This window comes from Cyrtonyx montezumae, unplaced genomic scaffold (genome assembly GCF_038088225.1).
Source record: "Cyrtonyx montezumae isolate F1298 unplaced genomic scaffold, pur_monq_1.0 scaffold_29, whole genome shotgun sequence".
NCBI lineage: Eukaryota > Metazoa > Chordata > Aves > Galliformes > Odontophoridae > Cyrtonyx > Cyrtonyx montezumae.
This window is the reverse complement of record NW_027072033.1, coordinates 3,730,242-3,755,740: the sequence shown is the minus strand read 5'-3', so window position 1 is coordinate 3,755,740 and position 25,499 is coordinate 3,730,242. Positions and strand designations below refer to the sequence as shown.

At 35.7% G+C, this 25,499-nt stretch overlaps 1 protein-coding gene across 1 annotated transcript in view; it reads left to right on the top strand.

The window, feature by feature from the left end:
• The window catches only part of DENND4C (DENN domain containing 4C), a 73,902-nt gene that overhangs the window by 15,832 nt on the left and 32,571 nt on the right, over window positions 1-25,499 (top strand). The window contains exons 3-16 of the mRNA XM_065740630.1: window positions 3,561-3,878; window positions 10,063-10,315; window positions 11,077-11,146; window positions 12,667-12,836; window positions 14,404-14,645; window positions 15,113-15,179; window positions 15,806-15,864; window positions 17,155-17,299; window positions 17,665-17,840; window positions 20,291-20,391; window positions 22,294-22,512; window positions 23,495-23,640; window positions 24,483-24,518; window positions 24,946-25,076. Of these exons, the coding sequence (XP_065596702.1) occupies window positions 3,577-3,878; window positions 10,063-10,315; window positions 11,077-11,146; window positions 12,667-12,836; window positions 14,404-14,645; window positions 15,113-15,179; window positions 15,806-15,864; window positions 17,155-17,299; window positions 17,665-17,840; window positions 20,291-20,391; window positions 22,294-22,512; window positions 23,495-23,640; window positions 24,483-24,518; window positions 24,946-25,076 (2,117 nt within the window). The 5' untranslated portion in view covers window positions 3,561-3,576. The remainder of the gene's footprint in view (window positions 1-3,560; window positions 3,879-10,062; window positions 10,316-11,076; window positions 11,147-12,666; window positions 12,837-14,403; window positions 14,646-15,112; window positions 15,180-15,805; window positions 15,865-17,154; window positions 17,300-17,664; window positions 17,841-20,290; window positions 20,392-22,293; window positions 22,513-23,494; window positions 23,641-24,482; window positions 24,519-24,945; window positions 25,077-25,499) is intronic.

Here is a 25,499-nt window from a genome sequence, read left to right as displayed (position 1 = left end):
AACTGAAGACCTAAGGTGTAATCAGTAAACACAGAAGCTATTTCTAATAATGTAGCATTTTTTCATAATTCTGTCTTAATAAGAAACCTCTCTCCAAAAGCAAATGCACTATGAAATCTCTCCTTAAGAAAGGCTATGATCTGTATGAAGCTGATAGCTGACTTCTTATGTTTTTGATATAACATTATGGAAGCACCATAAAAATTGTGTTCCAGTTGTGAGAAAAACTGTTGTTTTTTTAGAGAGTTAAACCTAACCTGGACTGTATTTCTTTGAGCAATGAAAAAAGTGATCTTTTGACTCTTGGTCTTTTTGCAGAGCGTAGCCTTGGGCTAAAATGGGCCTTACTGGGTGCTCTAAATGTCTGTGCAGGTTACTTCTGCTTCTGACTTATAAAACTTAGTATCTATGTTAGGAGTTCTTCTATGAAAATCATAGGTATTTTAAAAGTACATCATCTAGTATGAGGCCTTCTTGATTTCTTAAAAATAAATTTTTGGTCCTAAACTGTTGGTGGCAAACTTTTCTACTGTGTTCTGACTGTGGGGAACTGAAGTCAGAAGATCTGTTTATATTTGTTTTGGTGTCTGTTAATTTGTAGCTTAGTCTGCACTTACATTTATAGAGTGATGCATTACAGAAGATGCCCATACATTGCCTGAGATAGTCATGGCTTAGTAAGAGCTATAAAGCTAAGATATTTCTTGAGAGACTCTTTTGCGTTAAATCTTTCTGAAATAGGAGAATATATTCTCAGAGAGCTGAGTTGTACTGCTTACTTGAAACCTTACTTATTGTTTTGGAGAAATGAACTTTCAGAACATTTTGCAAAACTCCCTAAATGTTGTCAGGTGACTGTTACTTCTGCCTGCCATATTACACAGATTTTCTATGAAGTAAATCATCACCATGGCTAAGAAAAAACTGTAAAATCATAGCTGTAGTTGTATGCTCCTTAGCAACAAAATGCTACAGTTTTATTGATTTCCACTGGAAAAAATTTGGGAAAGGATTATCATAATCTCTAACCTTTCATATTTAAGTATTTTATTTTCTGAGTACTTTTTAATTAACTTACTCTGTTTACTCAGGAATCCTGTATTTCTCAATTTTAAATAACATCAGTGCAATTCCTGTTACAACAGCTGCAGTCAAAAATAGAAACTGTTGTGAGATTTTTAACTTTATGTACTGTTACTGTTATATTTCCTTCTCTGTTGAGACGGGAGAACGAGTAGTAGGTAATAAAAGATGATCATTTTAACAATAGATTTGATTTTTAGAAAAGCCATGTCAATCAGTTTTGGCTCAGGACTTTTTTTTTTCATTTTTTTTAGACTCACAATTTTATGATTAATCAAGCTGCTGCTTTTCTGCTGAGACAGAATCACCACGTAATTACTCTGGTTGAACACTGAACAGTTGTTTTTTTTCCAGGTTAACATTCAGCCGGAGCAATTCTTCTTCTGGTTCATTTTGGGATTGCAAAAACTGTTTCTGGTCATAAATGAAGTGCAAATGAGTAGTAAGATTATGAGGAGAGACTTTTTATAGAAGCACCAATTTATATGAGAAACTGAAGCCATTAACCCATGCATTTCATGGTGACATGTGAGGAGCTTTATTTGTTTAATGCTGTTTATGATGGTAAGGGGGATGAACTGCAGTGAGTTGTGAAGCTGATAGTTACTCTGAAGCTGCTTAAGCAGCTATGGCATTAAAAGTAGTTCCCTATTTCTTCAGGAGACCTGAGGGGAGAAGATCTGACAGAGTTAAACTGAACTGGAAAAATAATGTATACTGTATACTTCCAGATCACCCCTCTGTTAGTGGGCATTAGTGTTTCTGCAATTACAGTGACAGTAAGGATCTTGTAAATATGAGACACTTGATAGCTTTGGTGCACATATTCATAGCATTCTAGAGATTGGAAGGGATCTCTGGATTATGCTTAAATATTTCTCCATCAGCTTTCAGAAGGATAGGTATTTCATGAAAACTGATGCTAGAAATTGTACTTGTGATATTGAAATATAGTCTGTCAGATAGTTTTACTCATTAAAAAAAATATACATTTCACTGTTGTAAAATCAGATGATAAGTGAACATGCCGAGTGTTTGGGGAACAGATCTTTCCAGAACTAGAACGTGCAGCTGGACACTAACATATACAGTCTAATCAGCTGTTGAAATGTGGGCTTGGATGTGTGATTTCTGTAAATGAGTTCCGGATATTAAAGTCACTCTCTGAATGTTTCAAGACTGTGCTGTTAGGCCTAAAATATGAAACAAAATGGATAAAATGTGCTGATGATAAACTAGAGAGCATATACTAAATATTGTTCTCTCTTCTTAAGGGGAAAAGAAAAAAAGTGTGATTCTGTAGTCAATTTTCGTAGTAAGTGATGCCAGAAAAATATAGATAATTTTCACAGAATCACAGAATTGTAGGGGCTGGAAGGGACCTATAGAGATCATTGAGTTCAGGCGGGTCTGGAACGTCTCAAGAGAAGGAGACTTCACCACCTCTCTGTGTGGCTGTGCCACTGCTCCGTCACTGCACTGGGAAGAAGTTCCCATGTGCATTTGTGCAGAATTTCCTGTGCATCAGTTTGTGGCCATTTCCCATTATCCTATTGCCTCACACTGCAGAGAAGAGTCTGGCCTCGTCCCTTTGCCTTTCACTCCTTAGATATTTATAGACATGGATCAAATCCCCTCTGAGTCTTCTTTTCTCAAGGCTGAACAGACCCAATCTCTCAGCCTTTCCTCATCAGAGAGGTGTTCCATGCCCTTTATCATCTTTGTAGCCCTCAGCTGGGCTCTTTCCAGGAAGTCCCTGTAATTTTCTTACCAGGGAGCCCAGAACTGTACACAGTACTCCAGGTAAGGCCTCACCAGGGCAGAGTAGAGGGGGGGGGGGAGAATCACCTCCCTCAGTCTGCTGGCCACACTCTTTTTAGTGCACTCCGGGATCCCGTTGTCCATCTCGGCCACCAGGGTGCACTGCTGGCTCATGGCTAACCTGTTATTCACCAGGACACCCAGGTCCCTCTCCTTCGAGCTTCTTTCCAGCAGGTCATCCCCCAGCCTGTAGCAGTGCCTGCAGTTATTCCTCCCTAAGTGCAAGACTGCACTTGTTAAACTTCATCTGGTTCCTCTCTGCCCAACTCTTAGCTTGTCCAGGTCATTTTAGTTAGGGATACCTGCTTTAAGTTTTGCCCTGTGAAGATCTTGAATGATCTAATAGCTAATGCCAGAAAATTTTCTGCACAGCTGATGTGTTAGGAACTTTGATCTCTGTATCAGGCTTAATCTTCCTTAAGCTAAAAAATTTCTGTTACTATGCTAGAACTGGAATCTAATTTCGTGCCTATCTTTTTGAGGATTTTCTGGAGTCTCCCTTGAATTATCTCTAATTTTCTGAAGTCTTTGTAGGAATTTTTTTTATTTGCTGGATTTTCTTTAAATATTTTAAACTGTGATAGCTTGGTAGTTGTTTAGGGAAAGGTTTAGCTTGAATGCAATGCGTTTGATTTATTTCTCTTTGTTTTCCCTAGGAGTACTTTCATAACCATGATAGAAGACAAAGGTCCACGGGTGGCTGACTATTTTGTAGTGGCAGGACTGACTGATACAGATACTGCAAACCTCTTGGACCAAGAAATCAGCCGTCATGAAAATGGTCCGAAGGCTCCAATTACTGACATTGCTGTGATAATTAAATCAGCTGGTGAAACTGTCCCAGAGGGATACACCTGCGTTGAAGCCACCCCTACAGCCCTCCAAGCCAATCTAAACTATGGAAGTCTTAAGAGTCCTGAACTTTTTCTCTGCTACAAGAGAGGCCGAGACAAACCACCTCTTACTGACATCGGGTGAGATACTTGTGACCATTTACTTGTTCCTACTGTTATGATAAAATTCTGCTCTTCACAGATGGTGCTGCAGATATGTGAAAGCTTATCAAAGCATATAGTTGGGTATATATATTACTTGTTTTATGTATCTGTGTGGCATTTTTTGTTCTGAAATAAGTTGTCAGTCTTCTAGTGAACTTGTCTTTTTGAATGGAATGAAAAAGTTTTAGCTAGAGATTATATACATAAATATGGAACAAGACAAGTAGGAGAAATAAAGTTCTCTGCTGCGGACTTTGAAAGGTAAGAAAATATTATAAAATTTATGTATACAAATGGTATTGTGCAAAGTCAGAAACATATTTCATCTGGAAGTGATAACTTAAGGAAAAAATACTGCAAAAAACATTGTTGACAAGTCTAATCAGGCTTGTATCTTCAAATAAGAAAAAAAGAAACCCTTTTCTTTTTGTCCTGATTTAAAGATTTCTACAGATTCACTAGCACTGTAATTGTAAACCTTGAATATATTGTACTATATTGAAGCAACATGGTATCTGTGACATTCACAAGTTTCCTGAAATTATTTGTTTTCTCTTGATCACGTTACAATTTTTAATTAAACACTCAAATAACTCAAACCTTTTTCATCTCCCAGAAATACAAAGATTTTTTTTCTCCTGAATTCTAAACCAGAACTGGTTTTTAAGTCAGTAAACTTTTAATCGGTTCTGACTTTGAGAATGGAGGAATCTGGTTACTGTTGATCTCCAAAGCCTTCTATAAATGTGATACAGCTTTTTGCAGCTTGAAAGTTGCAGAGATGAAAGCCGATTTTTTTTCAGTTTCAATCTGTACAGTACAGGTATTTTAACTGCATTTGTGAATTCTTAGCTTTGAAATCTTACTAGCAGTGAGCAGATCTGAATGTAAGATTTGTCCCTTGTTTTCTTGATGTGTCCTCAGTTTCTGTATTATCTTGCATGTGTTCTCAGCTGCATTTTGCTGCTGCAGTATAATACTGACAGATAAAATTGGGAGCATCTGTGGCCCTGAATAATTTTGGAGGTGTATGGTTTAATAAATGTAGAATGTTTGTTGAAGATGAAGGTGTTTGTCGCCTTATCAAATTATCCATATATGGAAAAATGTGAGAATTTAGGCTGCTAAGCTGTAGAGGAAAAAAAAGAGAAGTGGAAGCAACTCATCTGTGTGGTAGGGAATTATAAACATGGAAAATTTAATGCCTGGCAAATGAAGGGGGGATGAGGAAACTTTGAACTAATTTTATTACTTAAAGGATTCTGAGTTTTGTGTATTAAGGTGCAATGCAAAAAAATTCCCCAAAATCTTGAGGTGGTGAGTGTAATAATTCTGTGCTACTACCATTTTGAGGAAATTCTTCATCTGTAACAACTCATGCAGCTCTGCATTATTGTCAGAATCATTCCATATAGCACTGTTTCTTTGCTCCTCTCGTATGGATATGGTTTGCAGAATTACTGGGAATGTAGAATTACTGGAGAAAAAGAAAAAAGAAAGTGGGTGGAACAACTGCTGTGATTGTTGTTATCTAATGAATGTGCTTGTTTTTCCTTATTTAACAAATAACTGATGAAGAGTAAAGTAAAATCACATGTCTGTGTCAGCTGTAAATGCACTTAATGTCATACATGTTTAAGCATGTCTGGCACAATGACTACGTATTTTTTGGATTTAGAGTTTGTGAAAGCCAGCTGATGAGTCCAGTTTGGGAAAAAACTAGTAGTGAAATCTTGGTAACAATGTGAGTTGCATGACAGAATTTGTGATCTGAAGATCATAGTTCCAGTTGTACAGTTAGCCTTATGTATTCAAATTTTTGATAATCTTGACTATCTAAACTATGTCCTAGTACCCGTTGTCAAAGGGACTCTGCTAGTACATGTTTATGTTCATGTCCCCCTCAACTTTTGGAACCTGAGTGCTTCGATCAGCTTTTTGCTTATCAGCTGATAAGCAGAACAGGGGAATAGCTGTCTACTATGAACTTCCCAGGCAGATCTATTCTTTATAAGTTACTGATATTTGGCAAGTAGCAGTTAATTCTCTACTTCGTTTTACGCAGATCTGGTAGGGGTGTCACACTTAACAAGTAATGGCAGACTTTTGTCACTGAGCAGTGGTGCGTGTGAATGTTTTCCCTCTGCTGCTTCTGCTTTTTTGCAGCTATGTTCAAGAGATGGTTTGAGCAATCTGTTTTGTGAATTTGTGTGTTCAAATAAAAGTGGAATTTGGACAAGGGATGTAGGATAGGTCAAATGTACACTCTCAAGGCTAATTTATGCTGTTCTCTGTTTTAGTTAGAAGTTGTGTGAAATAATTTTTTAGCTTTAATTATCCATTCAGTCAGCTGACACACTGAATAGACTTACTTAGTAGAGGAAGATTCTCTCTTCAAAAGGGTTAAATCCATAGTTGGATATTGTTTTTATGTATAAACAAGCAACTTTATAACATACTACTATAAGACAAGCATTTATAAAAGAAAGTGAAATTCAACTTATATGAAGTAACTATATATAAAACTATAAATACATCTGAGAAAGTTAGTTATATTAATAGTATAATATAGCAAATTCACAGTTTGAAGTTGTAAGCCTATTCATTCATAGGTTTTAAAATGATTTTTTTTACTTATTTGAATGCTGAGATAGCAAAATAAGTATTATAGATGTGTGTGTATGTATATATGTGCATGTGTGTATACAATAGTCCTGAAAGTTTTATACATATTTTTAGGAAGATTGATTGAAGAAGCCCTGTTTGGAAGAATGTGAGAAGTGGAAGTGTTGTTCTACTGCTTCATCATTTTCCTTGTGTTCTCTCTGTGCCTTCTACCCTGTTTCTGTCCCATTGCCACACCTTCATATTCTTCTATTGTTCTTAAGCTGTAGGGTCTGTAAGCTGCTAGTGGCTTCCTGTTACAGCTGCTCACTTCCATATAGTTAAGCTGTCTGATGTTCCTCTGACTGCTGTATGTACTGTGGTTGTTTTTTTAGTTGTAAGAATAAATATTTGATGTTAGGACAAGAATCCATAAGGTCTTTTTCTTACATATAGTGTTAAAACTCAGTGCATTATGAGTCAGCAAATAATTCAGCTGCTAGTCATTCTGTTTCTTTCTTCCCAAATCTTTTTCATGACATTCCAGAAGTCAGCAAGAACTGAGGTTTGAGATTTGTTTCTATTCAAGTGCAGCAGTATATTGAAATAAGATCTCTCTGGGGAGGGAGGTGATCGTCCCCCTCTATTCTGCCCTTGTGAGGCTCCACCTAGAGTATTATGGACAAGTCATTAGCCTCACCATGGGGAAAAAAGTGAAGCTTTAGGAGAGTTTCCACAGGAAGGCCATGAAGATGATTCAAGAGCTGGAGCCCCTCTCCTATGAAGACAGGGTGAAGGAGCTGCTCTTGTTCAGCCTGTAAAAGAAAAGGCTGTTGAGGATACCTCATTGTGGCCTTCCATTATTTAAAGGGAGTTTATGAACTTGAGGGAAATCAACTTTTTACAGGGTAGATAGTGATTGGGCAAAGGGGAATGGTTTGAAATTGAAGGAGGGAACATTTAGATTAGATCTCAGGGGAAGTTTTTTTTTACTGGGGGTGCTGAGGTGCTGAAACAGATTGCCTGGAGAGGCTGTTGATGTGTTCTCCCTGGAGGTGTGTAAGTCCAGGTTCAGTGGGGCCATGGGCAATCTGATCTAGTACTTGATCTGTCAGCTGGCAGTCTTGCATGTAACAGAGGGGCTGGCTTTTAATGACTCTTGATGTTCTTTCCAACCCAAGCTGTTCTGTGATTCTCTTCTCACTGGATTTCAGTTGTTAGGAATAGAGGAGAATTCCAAAACTGGTTTCTTACATGAAAGAATACTTGACAGAGAAATGTGTTTAAGGGGTTTTGCTCTTTCTAACACTTCCCGTAGAAGAGATCAAAGATTGAATCCTAGATTTCTTTTCTTAAGCAGAGTTTTTGCATCACTGAGTAATGTTTTTTGGTAACTAATGTAAACAAATATATTTAAATAAATACTAAATATCTTAAATAAATGGGAAGATTTAGTTCTGTTGGGGCTTCTGTATCAAGAATGTATCTTATTCGGTGTAACTGTTTTCTGAAAGTGTTTGCATGAGTTGATTGAGCAAATACTTTTTTAGGGATGTATTTCAAAAATGAAAGTGAAACACAAGTTTCAGGGAACTTAAGAGAAAACGGAGGATTATCTGACTAGCCAGCATCTTACATTGTTCCTTAAAACCCACTAGTGTGACAAGTGCAGTAGAGTATTTGGAACGTCCTAGGATAATGAAGTACGCATCAATGTTTAGATAAATAATAATAATGGTGGCAGTAGAAATAGAAGGTAACTCTTTTCCTTCTACTTGACTGAAACTCTGACCCTCGTTATACATAGTGCATTTTCATTCTATAGTATTTGTATACTGCCTTATCTTCAATGAGATAAGATTTGTTGTAAACGACGAGTTATTTTGCATAAGAACTCTAAAGGACAGAAATGCAGTTGGAACTTGAGGAGGAATCAGGCTGGAGAGCAGGTCCACGTGTGATGTTGTGGCAGGGCTGTTTTTCCAGAAGCCACGTTTGTGCATTACAGATGTTAACCTCATTTCCAGGAAGGTAACGTTTGTCTCTAAACGCAGATATCTAATGTATTGAGATAAACCTTTAAATCAATAAAAACTGGTCACGAGAGAACTTAAATGTGTGACATTATACAACCTTTCAAGTAGATAAGAGTTCGTGCTCATACATTGAAAGGACTCAGCGTTTAGAGGAAGCTGCAGATTACATTTTGCTTGGAATGAAGTTGAACTGAAATTGGTAGAATAATGTGAGAAGGAAGGTGATGAGGGTGAGAGCTAAAGCAGAAAACAAACCTTGTTCTGATCAGTAGAGATTAATCTGACTGCAGACATTGGGAAATTCAAATAAGCATGAGTAGAATTACTCTCTTATGGAGGATTTTATCTATATGTAGGGTGTCGTGTTAAATATTTCATGTATCCTTTTGAATGTTTTCATCTGTATCAGTAAAATCACTGTTTATTTTGAATGATCCATGGTTGTTGGCTTTGTTCTGTTTTTCTTAAACTCCTTACTATGCATGGGATCTGGATATGGTGTTTTTAATAATTTTTCTGCTAGTGGATGTGTAGCAGCAAGGACAGATTTCATTTTTTCTCTTGCTTTAGAGGGGAAGTAATTCTACTGTTGCAGTCTTAAAATCTGGTCAGCCTCTTATCTCCTGGAAGTATTTGCATAGATCAAGTTTAAGAAATCCATCAACACCAAGGGCTGGGTCCTGCACCTTGTCCTCAGCAACCCCAGGCAGCAAAGCTACAGGCTGGGGGCAGAGTGGATTGAAGACTGTTTGGAAGAATGGACCCACGTGGGTTGGCTTTCAACTGAGTGCGAGCCAGCAGTGTGCCCAGGTGGCCAAGATGGCCAATGGCTTCATGGCTTGTGTAGCCAGCAGGATCAGGGAAGTGATCAGTCCTCTGTACTCAGCTCTGGTGAGGCTGCATCTCAAGTACTATGTTCAGTTTTGTGTCTCTCACTATAAGAATGACATTGAGGTCAGATCTTAAGGGGTGTATGTTTGGAAAAGACAGAAGTGTGAAGTTTTATCTCATTTAGGTAAGAATATAGCAACATAAGCTATTGATCTGGCTAAGAAAATCCAGATGCCGTGTGAAGACTTCAGTATGGGTGTTTAATATGTATCCATTCTTCTTTCTATAAATAGTCACCTATAGTTATTATTGTTGTTCTTATTATATATTATGCATTTCTTTGTCTGTAGCATTGAGCATTTTTGTGTGTGTGTGCCTATTATTTGCTTGGTTACTTATTGTTTACTTGTTATTGCTTTGGAAATGTTAACCAAACTAAGAATATAAATAATTACTGATACTTTCCTTTTTTTTTTTTTTTTGCATAGGAAGCAGACTTCTATATCTCCAATTGTCTAAATTATTTTTTAAAGTGATTAAAAAATTAAGTGATAATAATTGTTTCTAAGAAGTGCTCAGGTATACTGTGTGAGGCAGTTGCTATCGAATGGACTAGTTCTGTACTTCTGCCTATGTAGTTTTGTATGTTCCTGAATGCATGTAATATTTTGTTTCCTTCCTGTCCACAGAGTTCTATATGAAGGGAAGGAACGTATCATTTCAGGCTGCGAAGTGATTCAGGCTACTCCTTACGGTCGTTGTGCTAATGTTAACAATAGTTCAGCTTCTTCTCAACGGATCTTTATCACGTATCGAAGGGCTCCTCCAATACGACCTCAGAATTCATTAGCAGTGACAGATATCTGTGTTATTGTTACCAGCAAAGGAGAAACTCCTCCTCATACATTCTGCAAAGTTGATAAGAACTTAAACTGTGGTATGGTGAGTATTTAGAAGTTGTTTTTTTTTTTTTTAAGAAAGCAAACACAAAAGTAGCAGCTCTTTGGACTCTTCTTGGCACTATTCAGGTGGTGTTCTATGACTGTGTCATAATTCTTTCTCTTTTCATACTGTGTGTGTGACCAGTTTTGTAATATTTATTATTCTGATTTTTTTTCCTTTTTTGTTAAAAGAAACAACAAATGTAATTTCTTTTGAAATACAGGAATGTTAGTTACTGCTTACACTTTTTTCAGTCATTTTATGTTTTTTTTAGTGTTCCTTGTGTTTAGCTTTCTCTGTCTGCAGTCTGTATTTTTTTTCCTCAAGTGGGTGACAAACTACAAAAAGCAAAAAGCAAAGCAAAGAAAACCTTATGTGAGTATCAGTTTAAGGAAGTACATTTAAAGGGTCTAATGTTTGTGTTTAGAATCCATTGATGATTCTGCCTTTAAATAACCAAGAAAATAGAGTGTATGAAAGCTGAAAGTGACCTGCTTCACATTTCTACATTCTTACATGGTAATATTTCAAAGAATAGTATGGTATTGTGATTATTTTATGCAAATCTGTAATCTCTAAAAATGTGGGAAGGTCAGATTCTTCATTCCATGAGTTGAAATACACTGAGCAGCTAAACAGTGAGTTTGTTCTGTAATACTTTATTTCTGCTCTCTTTGTAAGTGGGAGTGTATTCAAATGTTTGTGTCGTTTCTCTTTTGCCTATCTCTGTTGGCTCTCATCATGAATTTTATGTCTTTCAGTGGGGTTCCAGTGTGTACCTTTGTTATAAGAAGTCTGTGCCGGCTTCTAACTCAATAGCATATAAAGCTGGTAAGTAATTTTAGAAGCAGACTGTCTAAACATATTACAAGTAGGATTCAAGCACTTTCTGAAATCAAATAAATTGTAAAAACTTAAGTGTTATCTGTAGTAATTATCTTTGTAGACCGTGGCAGTTGAAATCAACTCCTTTAATGCCCTCTTGGCTCACCTCAGTTTTTTCCGGGGTGATGGGGGAGGGAAGCCTTCATAGAAACAACATTGTTCTATGTTAATTTAGTTTATATCATGACAGAATTGGTAGCATATGAGTTTAAATGAACAGTATAGAAAGCACTTCACATGCAAGAAATTACTTTGTATTTTGTGTTGGTGGTGATGGAGAAAGAGTACTTGAGAATTCCCGTCAACCTTATTTGTATTTTCTTTAATGTTTCATAGCTAATTCAACATCTTTCAACTAATTTGCAAGTTAAATGTGTTCTTTTCTTTCAATTTTACAACTATTCAGTAGTTTCATGTTGAAGGAGGGTAAAAAGTACTCTGAACAATAACTGACAAGAAAGCCTTTCCTTTTAAGTCTGGATTTTTTATATATATTTTTAATTCATTGCTATTGATTTTTTTTTCTTGTTCCTGGAGAGGTTGAAAAAGCTTCCAAAGTAGTGTCTACTGATCATTAAATGCAGGAAGATCCTTTGAGAAGAGTAAACTGCTAGATGGTAAACATAAGAAAGTAAACATAAACAAGAGTAAACATCTATGCACTTTTTAAAAAAAAAAAGTCACTGTAACATGAAATGAGTGAGAAGAGCTGCAAAAGTGAACTGATACTCAACATGCTCGTTTTCTACAAGCAACACTTAACTATACTTCTGAAAACAGAATTAAGATTTGTTTAAATTGAACATATTAAGTGATCAGCAGAAAATTTGAGGAGTTAGCTAGCTCACCCTATATTCAGTGGAGATGCTGCTTCTACGGTAGGCAATTTATCACTTTCGTTGGGACTTTTTTGTAACAAAATCTGTTTCAGTGGCACTTAAATAATACAGGTAATTCCTGAAGTAAAAATCCTCAGTGGTTAGTTTTTAATATATAAAGCAGTTGTTCAAAGAGAGTCGCAGAATCACAGAGTTGAAGGGGTTGGAAGGGACCTGCAGGGATCATTGAATCTAACCCCCTGCCAAAGCAGCTCCCTAGCCCAGGTTGCACAGGTAGGCATCCAGGCAGGTCCTGAATGTCTCCAGAGAAGGAGACTCCACCACCTCTCTGTGCAGCTGTGCCACTGCTCCGTCACTGCACTGGGAAGAAGTTCCTGCACACATTTGTGCAGAACTTCCTGTGTTTCAGTTTGCTTCAAAATGTTTCATGTTTACATGAAATTTCTAATTGATTGTTACTGAGATGATACAGCCTTACTGTTAAATGAGAGTCTTCATTCTGCAGATGTAATCTTCAGTTGTTAAGTCCTGATAAGCAACGGACTTTTCTGCATATTGTGAAAAATGTATAGCTTATATAGGGCTTGCAGAGCAAATCCACTAATGTTTCATTTTCCCATCCTGAAGGCTTGATTTTCAGATATCCTCAAGAAAACTATGAATCATTCCCTCTGTCAGAATCTGTACCTCTCTTCTGCCTTCCTATGGGAGCTACTATTGAATGCTGGGACTCTCAAACCAGATATCCACTACCTGTCTTCTCAACATTTGTACTGACCTGTTCCTCTGCAGAAAAGGTATGGCTACACATTGTGACTTCTTTTTGCTTAAATTTAAATTGCCAGTAAGATAAAATAGCCATAATCCCTTCTGTGTTTGAGAATCAATACCTATGAAATGGTTATACAGTTTTCTAAGAGAAATACTTGCCATAAGCCTTGTTATGAGACAGGAGATGTAAACTGAAAAGAAAACCGACGGAAGAATTTGTTCTGTTTAGTAATGTGTAAGTAGAACTATATGCTTAGCAAAACTAACACCACAGGACATGGATTTTTCTGTTCTTTCAAGAAAAGTTCCTAGCAATTGAAGGATAGCCCTGTTGAGGTGATGATCACTTATCAAAGTATTAAAAATGTGTAAGTTGTGGTTTCCCTGTGATTACCTCAAAAGCTTGTTCCTTTTAAATTGGTATTAACTGACTCTGTAGCTATCTGTGTATGTAAACAGAAAAACAGTTTCCAGGAAAAAAAAAAGTGCAGTGAGGAGAAGAAAATGCAAAGAGGAAGTATGTGAGAAGTGCTCAAGAAATGAAGATCTCTTGTGACTAGTGATCGTGTTGGAATTCACATAAGATGACAACTCAGAATTCAGGCAGTATGCAAAATCTGTGCAAAGCCACATGCACACGTCACGTGGCAACAGAATGTAGCAGAACATAGGTGGAAAGGTTCAACCTCTGCTGCCATACCAACATCTGCGTCTGATGTTGTCTGCCAACATAATAAAGTAGGAGGCATTACCTTCAGAGCTGTCCTTGTAGATAAACCTGATAAAACAAGGGAGTCCTTTTTTAGGGGCTGTTCTCCTAGCTGTTGTGTCAGGTTGGCAACTGTGTCAACTGTGTAAATGATTGTAATAATGTGGTTAACTATCTGTAACTAAAAGTAGTTGAGCATCGTTAATGAGAACAGATTGCCTTTCTCTGTTCCCTGAGAAATGTACTATTCTTCTTTTGCCAAATAAGAAAACTTTTATCCAATGTATTAATATTCATTTGCAAGGATGATTATATTAACTGCAGCTGTTTTTCTCAGAAACTACAGCACAGCAATGCTGTGATTTCCCTTTTCTCTCTCTGCTTTCCCTTTGCTAAATTTGCCTTAATGATTCTGCCAACCTTGAAACTTTGACAGATAAGGAACCAATTTTTCTAGTGTATTTTCTTATTAGTTTTTTAAAATAAGAAGAATCAAAACTTAGATTGTATTGTTTCATGTAACAGTAAGGGAATATTACTGAATACAATCATTTTGTGAGATGATTTTATTTTCTCTTATTACTAGTAACAGTTAATAGACAGGTTTTGTCAAGGAATGCAGTTTAATTCCTTCTTGTTTTACTGTGTATAAATACTTAGAGTGAAGTGCCATGAAATAGATGAAGAGAGATACAGGAATCCAGAAATACTTCTTTTATTATAAGGATATTTAGTGTATGCTACATAAATGAGAAGTAGTTCAGCAAGCTACCAAGAAAAGTATTCTGTGTGCAAACACTAATGGCTTATGGAGAGTTCAAAAGTTCTAACCCAAACTCCTGTTAAATACTTGATTTACTCAGCTGTGTTTCTTCATCTTTTAGGTTTATGGTGCTGCTATTCAGTTTTATGAGCCTTATCCTCGGGAGCTGCTAACAGAAAAGCAGCAATTGCAGTTGGGTCTCTTGACAGCTGTAGAGAGAAAAGTGGTTACTTCCAAGACCATCAATTCTAATAAGTGCATCTGCCTTCTTTCACACTGGCCTTTCTTTGATGCATTCCGAAAATTTCTTATGTTCATCTACAAGCTCTCTGTCTCTGGACCTCATCCTCTTCCCATTGAAAAGTATGTTACTTATTTTTCAAGTTAATGTGTGTAGATACCAGTTCAAGTAGTTATCTGATCTAGATGTCATACTTTCATAGCTGCTGTATTTGCTCCGTCTCTTGCATTGTATAACTTGTACTGATTGTACTGTTAGGAGCTGTTGTTTCTTCTGGCTAATGAGTAGGTTTTGCAGTGCTAGGAGTGTGAACTGGATTGTGAACCAGATTCTACCTTTACTTTTCTGTTAGAATTTTTGTAGCCTGTTTACCTTTCATTTAAACTTCAGATAACACAAAATTTGTGAGCTACATGCAACATGCCAGTGCTTTCTGTTTTAGATTTTAAATTAGTAGACTTCAGTGCAGGCACTCTGCAGTAGCAGTGTATTTCTATGTCTATATTAAAGCACTGCAACTAATGCAGATGAATTCCCCTAACTCATCAACATGTCTAGTTTTCTAAGGTCCTACCTTGTTTTTTTTCAGGCACATTTCCCATTTTATGCACAATATACCTTTCCCTTCACCACAAAGACCAAGAATTCTTGTGCAGGTAAACAAAATTTTTGCTTTCATTTTTAGTTACTGTATTGTCAAACCCTTCTTCTTGCCTTCAAAAGCCTGGATTTTTCCTCTTGTTTTCTTTACTCAGTTTTGAATATCCAGCTGCTCCAAGGAGCTGAGAGGAAATTGGTGGGTGGAGTCTCCTTCTTTGACACTGCTATAAACTTGGGGTGACTTAGAAAAGGAAGCTGCTTCAGATTTTGGGCCGTATAAACTGCAGCAGCTGTTCTTGTGCTTTTTAAATTTTTCTCATACATTGCTCTTTCATTTTATAGATATCATTTGCATTATGTCACTGGGGAGTTGTTTGTGTCAGTTTTCCACTGATTATTCTGGGTCAAACATTTTTTGCCTGTGGCACTGTCTCCTTTGCTTTGCTTAATCGCCTAGTCAGTTATGTTCAACGCTGAGTCATGTACAATTACCTGTAACTTACTGCTGACTAGTACAAACTTGTTGACTTACTGAACAGAAGCTCCACAGATTTTTCTGATTTGCATCTCTTGCGTGGCATTGTGACCTTATCTGCCAAACATTTTATTAGATTATGGATTAAAATACTATACTTCACTAAATTTGGAATTGTTAGTAATAGTGCTATTTTATGTGTTTCAGCTTTCTGCACACGATGCATTAATATTGTCCCAGCCAGTTTCTACTCCACTGCCATTAAGGTATTATTGTTTAATCTGTTTGCTGCTTAAAGCATCCTGAGCCAACTAGAAATGAGGCGTAAAAGAAAGCCAAACACTGCTACAGTATCATTAGTTCTTTTAAACAGAAAGCTCAATACGTTTTTGTAGTATTAGGCAGTGGCTTCTTTTTGACATAGATCTATCTCTTATGAAAGAGTAGTGTTTCAGATTATTCTGAAATGAAGATAGATTGCCAGATTATTTTATATAGAAGAAGTAGGCTGTGGGGAGAAATATATGTATTTTAATATTTTAGATCTTTGGGTATATGTGTATATAAGCAACTTTTAATGATACACTTTTTAAATCTCACATACGTCCTTTTTATGGATCTGTGGGAGACACTTATATCAAACAGTTACGTGGAATCAATCAGTGCACAAACATTTTGGAAATGGAAAATTATACCTCAAAATGGATATCTGTGATTGAGGATTGATGAGGTCTCTGGGAATACTGCTTAATCCTCTAGGCCTGGAGATCCATGTGGATGTGACGTGACTTTTTATTTTCTTTGATTGTATTGTTAGGTTAGAAACCAAAGTATTATTCCTTTTTTACTTTTTTTCCTTAAACAGTAACATACATAATACCCTATATGCAACAGGATCCAGTGTTTAATCACATCTCTTTGCACAGCCATTTAGGGGTAAAACTGTAGCCAGACACTGAACTGAGAAGTATGATGTAAGCACTTTTTGAAGGACAGATTTTAAACCTCTCTAGTACTCTTAGAGATGTCAGTAAAATTCCTGAATGTCTGTACAGTATCCAACAAATGAAAAGGAGATTAAACTCTAGGAACTAAATGCATTTTGATATCAGAATGATGGATTGTTTTGTTCTTTTTCTTGACTAGTCTTAAATTTGATACTGTTGATAATAATATTAAATGGGTGCTTAGTACATGATTTTTGCCTTTATCTCATTGATTGAAACTACTAGTGTTATTTTCTACTTGGATTAGTTGATAATGCATTAAACCTGTTGTATTGGTACAGAAACTTAGATGTGTGTAGACATGAGAGAGAGCTATAAAAAGCACAGAATTAGCATGGTGTGTTGTAGTGTAAGTTTCTTTTTTTCTGGATTTTTGAATTTAGGCTTCTATGTGTCAGTACAAGTTTTACAAGTCTTTTATTGGGGTGATAGCTGTCTAGCCATTTTATGTATGATAACCATATTAAGATTACTCAACTAGTAGGTCCAAAACAGCTGTCAGAATTTTTTTTTTATGTTTGTTTTCCCACCTTTCCACTCACCCCCTAGTGGAGCAAACTTCAGCACTCTACTCATGAATCTTGGACCAGAAAACTGTGCTACCCTGTTACTGTTTGTATTGTTAGAAGGCAAGATCCTCCTCCATTCTCTTAGACCAGCTGTGCTGACAGGAGTTGCTGAAGCTGTAGTAGCTGTAAGTACAAAATGTTCTGTGCAGTAGAGAGGGAAATTGGTGCAAACTCCTAATTACTGTGAAGTGTAGAATGTTAGAATGCTTGAGTTAAGTTAGAAAGCTTGATGCATCAACTGGTTATTTTTCCTGACAGTATCATTTAAAGTACCATAGCATATCTAATTGTAACTGTTTAAATGGCTGACATTTTTCATAGGCAATTAAGAAATATGCTGTAAAAAGTTTTCAGATTAGTCTTTTTTTATACAGTAAAACATGGTTCTTGGCAGTTTCAGCTTACTGCATGTAACGACTTCACCTTTTTTTATTGTGCAGTATCTGTTGTCCTATTTTAATACATTGGTTTCATTTCATTTTTCCTTCAGATGATATTTCCATTTCAGTGGCAATGTCCATATATCCCCCTCTGTCCTTTGTCTCTGGCCACCGTACTCAGTGCACCTGTTCCATTTATTGTTGGAGTTGATTCACGATATTTTGATCTGTATGATCCACCACAGGATATTGTGTGCATTGACTTAGACACAAACATGGTGTACATGTAAGTTATATGGGGTTTTTACATTTATCTGTAGATGCAGAAATTGCTTGACAACTTTGGAGAAAATTTGATTTAAAAACAAGTTGGTCTAATTGTTTCTGCCTGACCACTATTCTTTTTCTCATTTCACATTTCCTTGAGACTGGAAATTTGTTAAGGTGAGGGTCACCTCTTTGGGGCTGCTGAAAAATACATGATGCAGATGGTGTTATAAATGTAGTAACAAAATATCAGTTATAATGTACTTATTAGGGAAATGCGCTAGAAAAGCAAGATGAGAAGATTTTATTATACCACTATTTTATATGTTTTCCTCTGGCTCCATCACTTTGGAGCTTGATTTGCCTGTGTTCACTTGAGCATTGGCATGAATATGACAGCTTTTGATGCTGTCTTGCAGTGAAGACTCTTTGTCAGTGTTTAATAATTAATTTTTCGTAAGTTATACAAGCTGAGTTCTCAGTGAGATCAAACAGGCAAGATCTTTTGGACTGCCTGCATTCAATTCACAGTATTTTCATTTAATTATGTTTTAATGCCTTTTTTAAGTAAAGGTGTTGTCTGAGAAATTTTTCCACTTTTTCTGCTGGAGAGGCCAATCTAGAATAACTTCACTTTGTAGTAGATCTTAGTAATGAGTGCAGATAACTGAATTGGAAATCAGTTTTTGAATTCCTTAAACTTATGAGTTACCTTTTCATTTTAGTGTGTTAGATGATAGTTAGAAAGTATTTCTAAGCTATTTCAAGATGAAAGTGTGCATAAGTAAATGATGTGCACATTTTTTAAGTAATCTTAAATTCTTATATCACTTAAACTCGTGATTGTCTTTTTTACTAACATAGAGTCAAAATTAGTCACTTGAATCAGTTGAATACTCTTCTGCTTTCATTATGTCAGAAGAACCCTTTCTGTAGTGCTCCACTGAAGTAAATGCTTCCTTTAAGTTACTGAAGGTGCATAGTTAAAACACACATTATGAAAGAACAATACATTAAAGAAAAGGAAATGAAGCTAACTTGTTTATATGAAGATACTGCAGCAAAAAGTATCTGATTAGTTGGTTGAAATTTCACTTCTTGTGAGTAAACAAAGTCTGGGTTGCAGAAGAATGAAGCAGATAGAAGTAGTAGTATAGAAGAGAGAAAAATGTCAAGATTCTATTGGAATGAGACATAGAAAAATTGAGTATAAACCTTACTTGCATTGGTTATTGGATACTTAATTAAAAATATACTAGTTACTGACCTCATTTCTATTAATCTGAAAGGATTCTGGCACTTCTTCTCTCAATCTTATGAGTCAATTTCTTTTTCAATAGCTAATCTGCTGATCTGTTAATCTTCTGCTTTCTGTTTTTTATATATATGTTATCAGTACCACATGACTTTCAGAGGAATTGAATTTGTCTATCATTTGACTTGAAGTAAAGTTGGGATGGTGTTGAAGACCGTATAGAGTTCTAAAAGTTTCAGGAAGTAAAGATTATTGTTCAATTTTATTTTGTGCACAGCTTTTACACAACACAAGAATAACATGAAGAATTCAATGCTCTCTAGTACATCAATCTGTCTGACTTGGTATTTTTAGGAGAGGTTTGCTGGTATCTTCCTTATGATAGACTGAAGTTTCGTTTACTGTAAAAAAAAATATTGGATGCCTTGTATTCATTCAACATCTTTCTTTCTGTCTTTTGTTGAACGTTTTCAACTGTCTTTGTGAAAGTAACATCAAAAACTGATTAAGGAAAGTATCATTTTTGGGTGCAAATTTGAGAATTTTTTATTTTTATACGTCTTTTTTTGCATTTTTGGAACAGTACCACTTACATTCTTTATAGGCATGCTGTTGTGGTGGGGAAAAATAAATAAAATGGGAGATGACATTGCAAGAATTTTTAGTTTATGAAACTTAGGCTCTCTTCTTAAGTGATATGACTGTGCCATTTTAAGTAATTTCATTGATGCAGAGTGCTAAGCAGGCATTCTCCCCCTCTCTTGAAACATGTTCATGTTGTATTCCAAACTGATTTTAAATTCTATCAATAGCAGTAAGGCAGGTTTACTGCAGTATAAACTCGTCATCGCATACAGGTTGGTGTTCTTGGACTGTGCAAGTGAGAGTGTTAGAATTTCTGAAAGGGAAGTCAGCAATGTGAAACTTCAACCAAAATGTTTAAACCAGATATTAATGCAGGTCTTTGTACCAGATTGGAGAGCACTTGACTCATAATTCAATTTATATTGTTCTTTTCTGTGGAAAATAAATTCTGAATTGGTATCAAGATTCTGTTTTTTAAAAAAAACACAAACATTTCTGAAAGACTGGGGCAGTGGCCAGATTTCAAATAAATTCCTATTTCTGAAAATGAATTAATGAAGCCCAACATAAGCACTTATTTTCTGCATGGTCTGTATTTTCATGTATTTTTATCCTCCCCCATCTTTTAGATCAGATGATAAGAAGAACACAAACTGGAAGCAGTTTCCTAAGAAGCCATGTAAAAGTCTGCTCAGCACATTAAAGAAGCTGCACCCACAGCTGGCAGCAGGTGAAATATATAAAATAAAATGGGAAGGGATAAGAACAGAAACTTCATATATCAGGGATAATAAATATTAAAAGAACTACTAAATTTTCTGATACACCTCTACAAGTCTTAAATTATAATTAGCATATAAATGTAAGTACTTCTTTGTAAAAGATGATGTAAATTTTTTCTTTGCTGTTTTTCTTTTCCGTGACTTCCTCATATTTGGAATTCTTTTACTTATAGTCACAATTATATTTGTACAGATTTGATATCAAAACATATGAATTTTTGTGTGAGCAATGTTCATGAATCTGATAAAAAATAATTGAGGAAATGAACATTATCTTACTCATACACTCAGTACTTCAGGTGCTGTGCAGATGCTGGTGAATATCTCAGATGCTGACTACAAAAATAATCAAGAAGCAAAATATTGACAAGGTATTTTGTCAAAAGAGATAGAACTTCATCAAACTAATAACTTGGAAAGATAAGAACAAACTTAGATACAAGTGTATTTCATACATAGCTTCTATCTGTAGATAGACTCTTCAAGGTAAGATGATTCAAAGTAAATTTAGTTGCATTCTTATAACAGACAGTTATACCTTCATAGCTTTACAACAGATAAATAAAGTTGATGAATTATAACAGAAAAATGCATTTGTTAGGAGTTGGGCTTTCTTGCCTCAGTATTGTTTGTTTTGTTTTGTTTTTCAGATGCTTTTTACCTAATCTGTTAGAAAGACTTCTTTTGTTTTATTTTGTTTTTTTGTTTTGTTTTGTCAGCAGGAAATCCCATATGCTCTACCTAATACAGAGGATACTCTAAAAGTAATGCCTCCTATTTTATTATGTTGGCCAACCATGTCCAGCACAGATGGTGGTATGGCAGTAGAGTTTGAATCTTCCTGACAATATTTCATTACATTTTCTAATTGAATACGTACATCTGAGCAACAGATGGCAGCAGAGGAGCAATCTGACAAAATGGCATCTGATATAGAAGTGTTGATTAAGCAAGGATGTGGAATCGATTTCCTCCATGAGGAATAAATGGCATCTATTGACATTTATCAATGTTGCTGAGTGTTTATGGAGACCCAACAGTAGATGTGAGCACACTGAGTTGGTGATTGGTGTATTTCAGCAATGGCATCAATCACACCAGCTGTGAAACAGTTTGTCATCCTGCTGATGTGGATTTTTATGAACTTGAAATGCAGGCTGTAGTTCGTCACTGGTGAAAATTGTATAGATAATGGTGGTTACTATGTTGAAAAAGTGTTTGTTGCTCTGTCATATAGTGCTTTTTGTAGCTGTTGTAGTTTCCATGGAGGCATTACTTTTGGAGTGACCTATGCATGCTGTTTTCTAATTTTAAGTGGAGAAGAATTTATGGGTTTTTTGTTACTTTTTATTATTATTTACTTTCATACTTATCTTAAAAATCTGGAACTGTAATCTGTTCCAACTTGAATTTCCAGCAGTTTCTGGTACTGTTATTTTTCTTGAAGAATGCCAGTGTGAACGCTGGATGTCATCTACTTCTGTTCACCATTTGCTGTGATGACTCCTTCGTGTTTGCATTGATGTATTACTGAAGGACCACATTTACCTGGGTGTAAACAATAATATTAACTCACCAGTGAGTCTCTTCATTATCTCCGGTCACAGAGGGCTTTATAAGTTAGAAAAACACAGAAGCAGCTGTTGAGGTAACTGTTTCTTATCTAGGCCAGATCAATTGGAAAGTAATCGTAGCCCTAGGAAAGAACTATTTTCCAGTGTTGGTAATTTCTGAATATGGGCATAAAAAGAAAAAAGAAAAAATGTGAATCTTCATCAACGTCTTGCAAAAGTTGTCCGTTAACCTACACTGTATTTTAATACAGGACTGTATATATTGATGTTTGCTAGTTCACAGGAAAACTCAAGAAGGTTCTGCAGTGGAGATGACTCCCATTGAAGCAGATTTTTCCTGGCAGAAGAAGATGACAGAACTTGAGATGGAGATCCAGGAAGCTTTCCTGCGTTTTATGGCATCTATTTTAAAGGGTTACAGAACATACCTTAAACCTATCACCCAGGCACCTTCGAATAAAGCAACTGCTGCTGATTCTTTGTTTGATCATCAAGGTGAAGTTGAGATAAATCAGCTGCTGATAGCACTGGCAGTGTTGCAGCTTCAGAATCATGGAGCAATTTAGCTTCAGAGGATTAGATTTTTCTATGGTTGTGCAACTTTTAAACAATATTTCAAATTGCAGTTATATAAAATCAGACTATTCAAAATTGATTAGAACATTGATTATATATATATATATATAAATAATATACGTTCTATGAGAGTTCTTATTTATATATATCATTTTCTAAGAGCTCTGGTATTGGGAAGAGATTTTCAATAATGGGATGCCATCTCTGTTTGGCATGTTCTCTAAGGGCACCTCTTAGGAAATAAAGAATTTATTCCACATGGAACATAGCAGAAATGCCAGAAGCCTGGTAATGAAGAGCAAATAAGTGTTTTTTTTGTGTAAATGGGAAAATAGAAAGTGCTGAGCAGAGATAAGAAACAAAATAAACAGCAGTCAGTGAAGATCTTACTTTCCTCACCTAATCGACTTAAGATTTCTGATGTGTTCTTGTGTTGAATGCTAGCTGAAATGTCATGGGTGGGTTTTTTTGTTTGTCTTGTTTGTTTTTGAGTTAACTAGAAGATTCTTATTCCAAGGCTTGGAAAGTCATAGATATTTTCAAGTATAATACCTCATATGATAACAGATTTTTTGAACTCTTGTTCTAAATGTTAAATGCTTCTGCTTTCAGTGAGGTGGTCGTCTCCTTTTCCACGTATAAAAAGCCATCAAATCCAAAAAACAAATTTCATGACTACAAGGAGGTGTCTACTTGCTATATATAATGAGCTGTTTGCAAAATATATCATAAAAAATGTTATTTAACTCTTTTGAATGCATATAGTGATAAGCAGTTGTTTTTACTTAAAAAAAAAAAGTTATTTATTAGTACTTTAAATAATTTATGTTAACATATTCCATGTCAGTTTTTAATGGAAACTTTAGTTGGTACTTAGTTTTGTGTTCCTTTTTCTAACTAGGATTTTTAAAAAGTAGAGACCGTGCATATGCAAAGTTCTACACACACCTTACCAAAACGCAAATATTCAGCAGCTTTATTGAAGAGTGCAGTTTTGTGAGTGACAAGGACACAGGCTTGGCATTTTTTGATGACTGCATAGAAAAGGTGAAAAAAACATTAATATTATTTAATTGTATACTTCATTTTATTTTGTTATATTGGGCTTTAGTTGTAAATACAGGGTATTTGTAGCAGAGGTTGAGTGAGATGTATTGCTGAGTTTGTTGTTGTCATCCTCTGTCTTCTTTGGTAGTTATCATTTTCTGTGTTGATACAGGAAACTGTTATCAAAATCATGTAGGATGTCAAGCTACTAGGGAATGTGAGAAGTACCAGTATTTTATAACACAGTGCCCTTGTGAGTTCCCTTTAAATGGTACTCAGCCTCCCTGTAATTTGGAATTATCTAACTGTGGTCACCTCTGGTGTTTTTTTTTTTTTTTTTTTGTTTTTTTTTGTTTTTTTTGTGCAAAAACTGTTCCAGTTCTCATCATTTAATACTTTGAAACACTTAGTTTGTGGAATTTTCAAGTTTCTATGCATTTTTCTTCTCCTCAGTATCAGGCATCCAGAGTATGCGTCTAGGCTATGCTGTGTTTAATAACGTTAATAACTTAGTGCAGGTTGTGAATGTGTCAGACTTAGGTTTTCATATTGAAAGTATCTGCATAGCAGCAGGTTCTTTTAGTTAAGCTAAATGAAATTGCTTTCTTTAATAGATTCAAAATTATGTTTAGCCTGTAATTTTAACATTGAAAACATGATGATAACTACCTCTTCTTGCTTCAGCAAAATAATTCTATGAAAGAGAGATTAATTGCTTCCAGAGTAATGTGAAAACTTAGTGGTGCTCGTTTGATGTGTGGGTAAATCATGCAGCTGTAGTAAGGCTATATAGGATCTTAAGTTGTGAAAAAGCTCTGATTTTTTTCTTCCTCTTTCTGTAGCTCTTTCCAGATAAAGGAACAGAAAAAGGAGATAAGGTAATTTGTTCCTCAGAATTTTAACATGAAATAAAAATGACAAGCCAGGGCTGCAGACTTTAACATTGAGAGCAAATGTACATTTTATATATTTTTATATTGTGCATATACATAATAAATAGAATACATACTGAAAATGTATTTTAAGTACATGTTAAAATATAGAGCTAGTGCGTGTGTATCAGGATTTAGTCCATGCATCTTCATTAGCTAAGTACTTTTTATGTATGGATCACGTACAAATGTATAGGGAGAGTTGGAGACATTTGTGAATTTGGCTATGTTTTTCTTCTGTAAACTTTGTGGAATACTGTCAGTGATAGTCTTCTGAGTAAATATAGAGAAAGGGGGAAGTATGTGCATTTTAATGTTAATTTTATTATCCTGAAACTATTTTCAGTGCTCAGATTACAAATTCTGTTTTTAGGTTGATGTAGATTCCATCGAAGATGCACGGTTGATTGAGCTTGATGAATCACAAAAAAGTGAACACACAGTGTTTATAATGCCACCAGAACCTCCCCCTGATGATGGACAAGACCGAGCACCAAAATACAGGTACACTTTAAAGAACAGAATAGAGAAGAACTGAAGTATTTGAATGCTTATGATGTTGAACAGGACAGATGTTCCAACTTGGTTCAAAACTTAGCATAATAAGATGCTGTGAATAGCATCATTAAAAATATGTCATCTGTTTTGACTCTACTAAGTTTTTGAGTGTCTAGAGGTCAGTATTTTGTGTATATGTTTGATGGCTGGAAGATTTTGGTTCTAGGATTTCAGTAACAATTTGCCAAGTTTATAGCTATTACTTGTTATGAAGGCTGCTTTGAAAATAATCCCTCCTGTTTCATTATGTTTGCCCATCACCTCAGAGACAGGTGGTGGTGGTATGGCAGTAGAGGTTGAATCTTCTTGACAGTATTCCATTTTGTTGCCATGTAACAGATGGCAGCAGGGGGGCAATCTGACAAAATG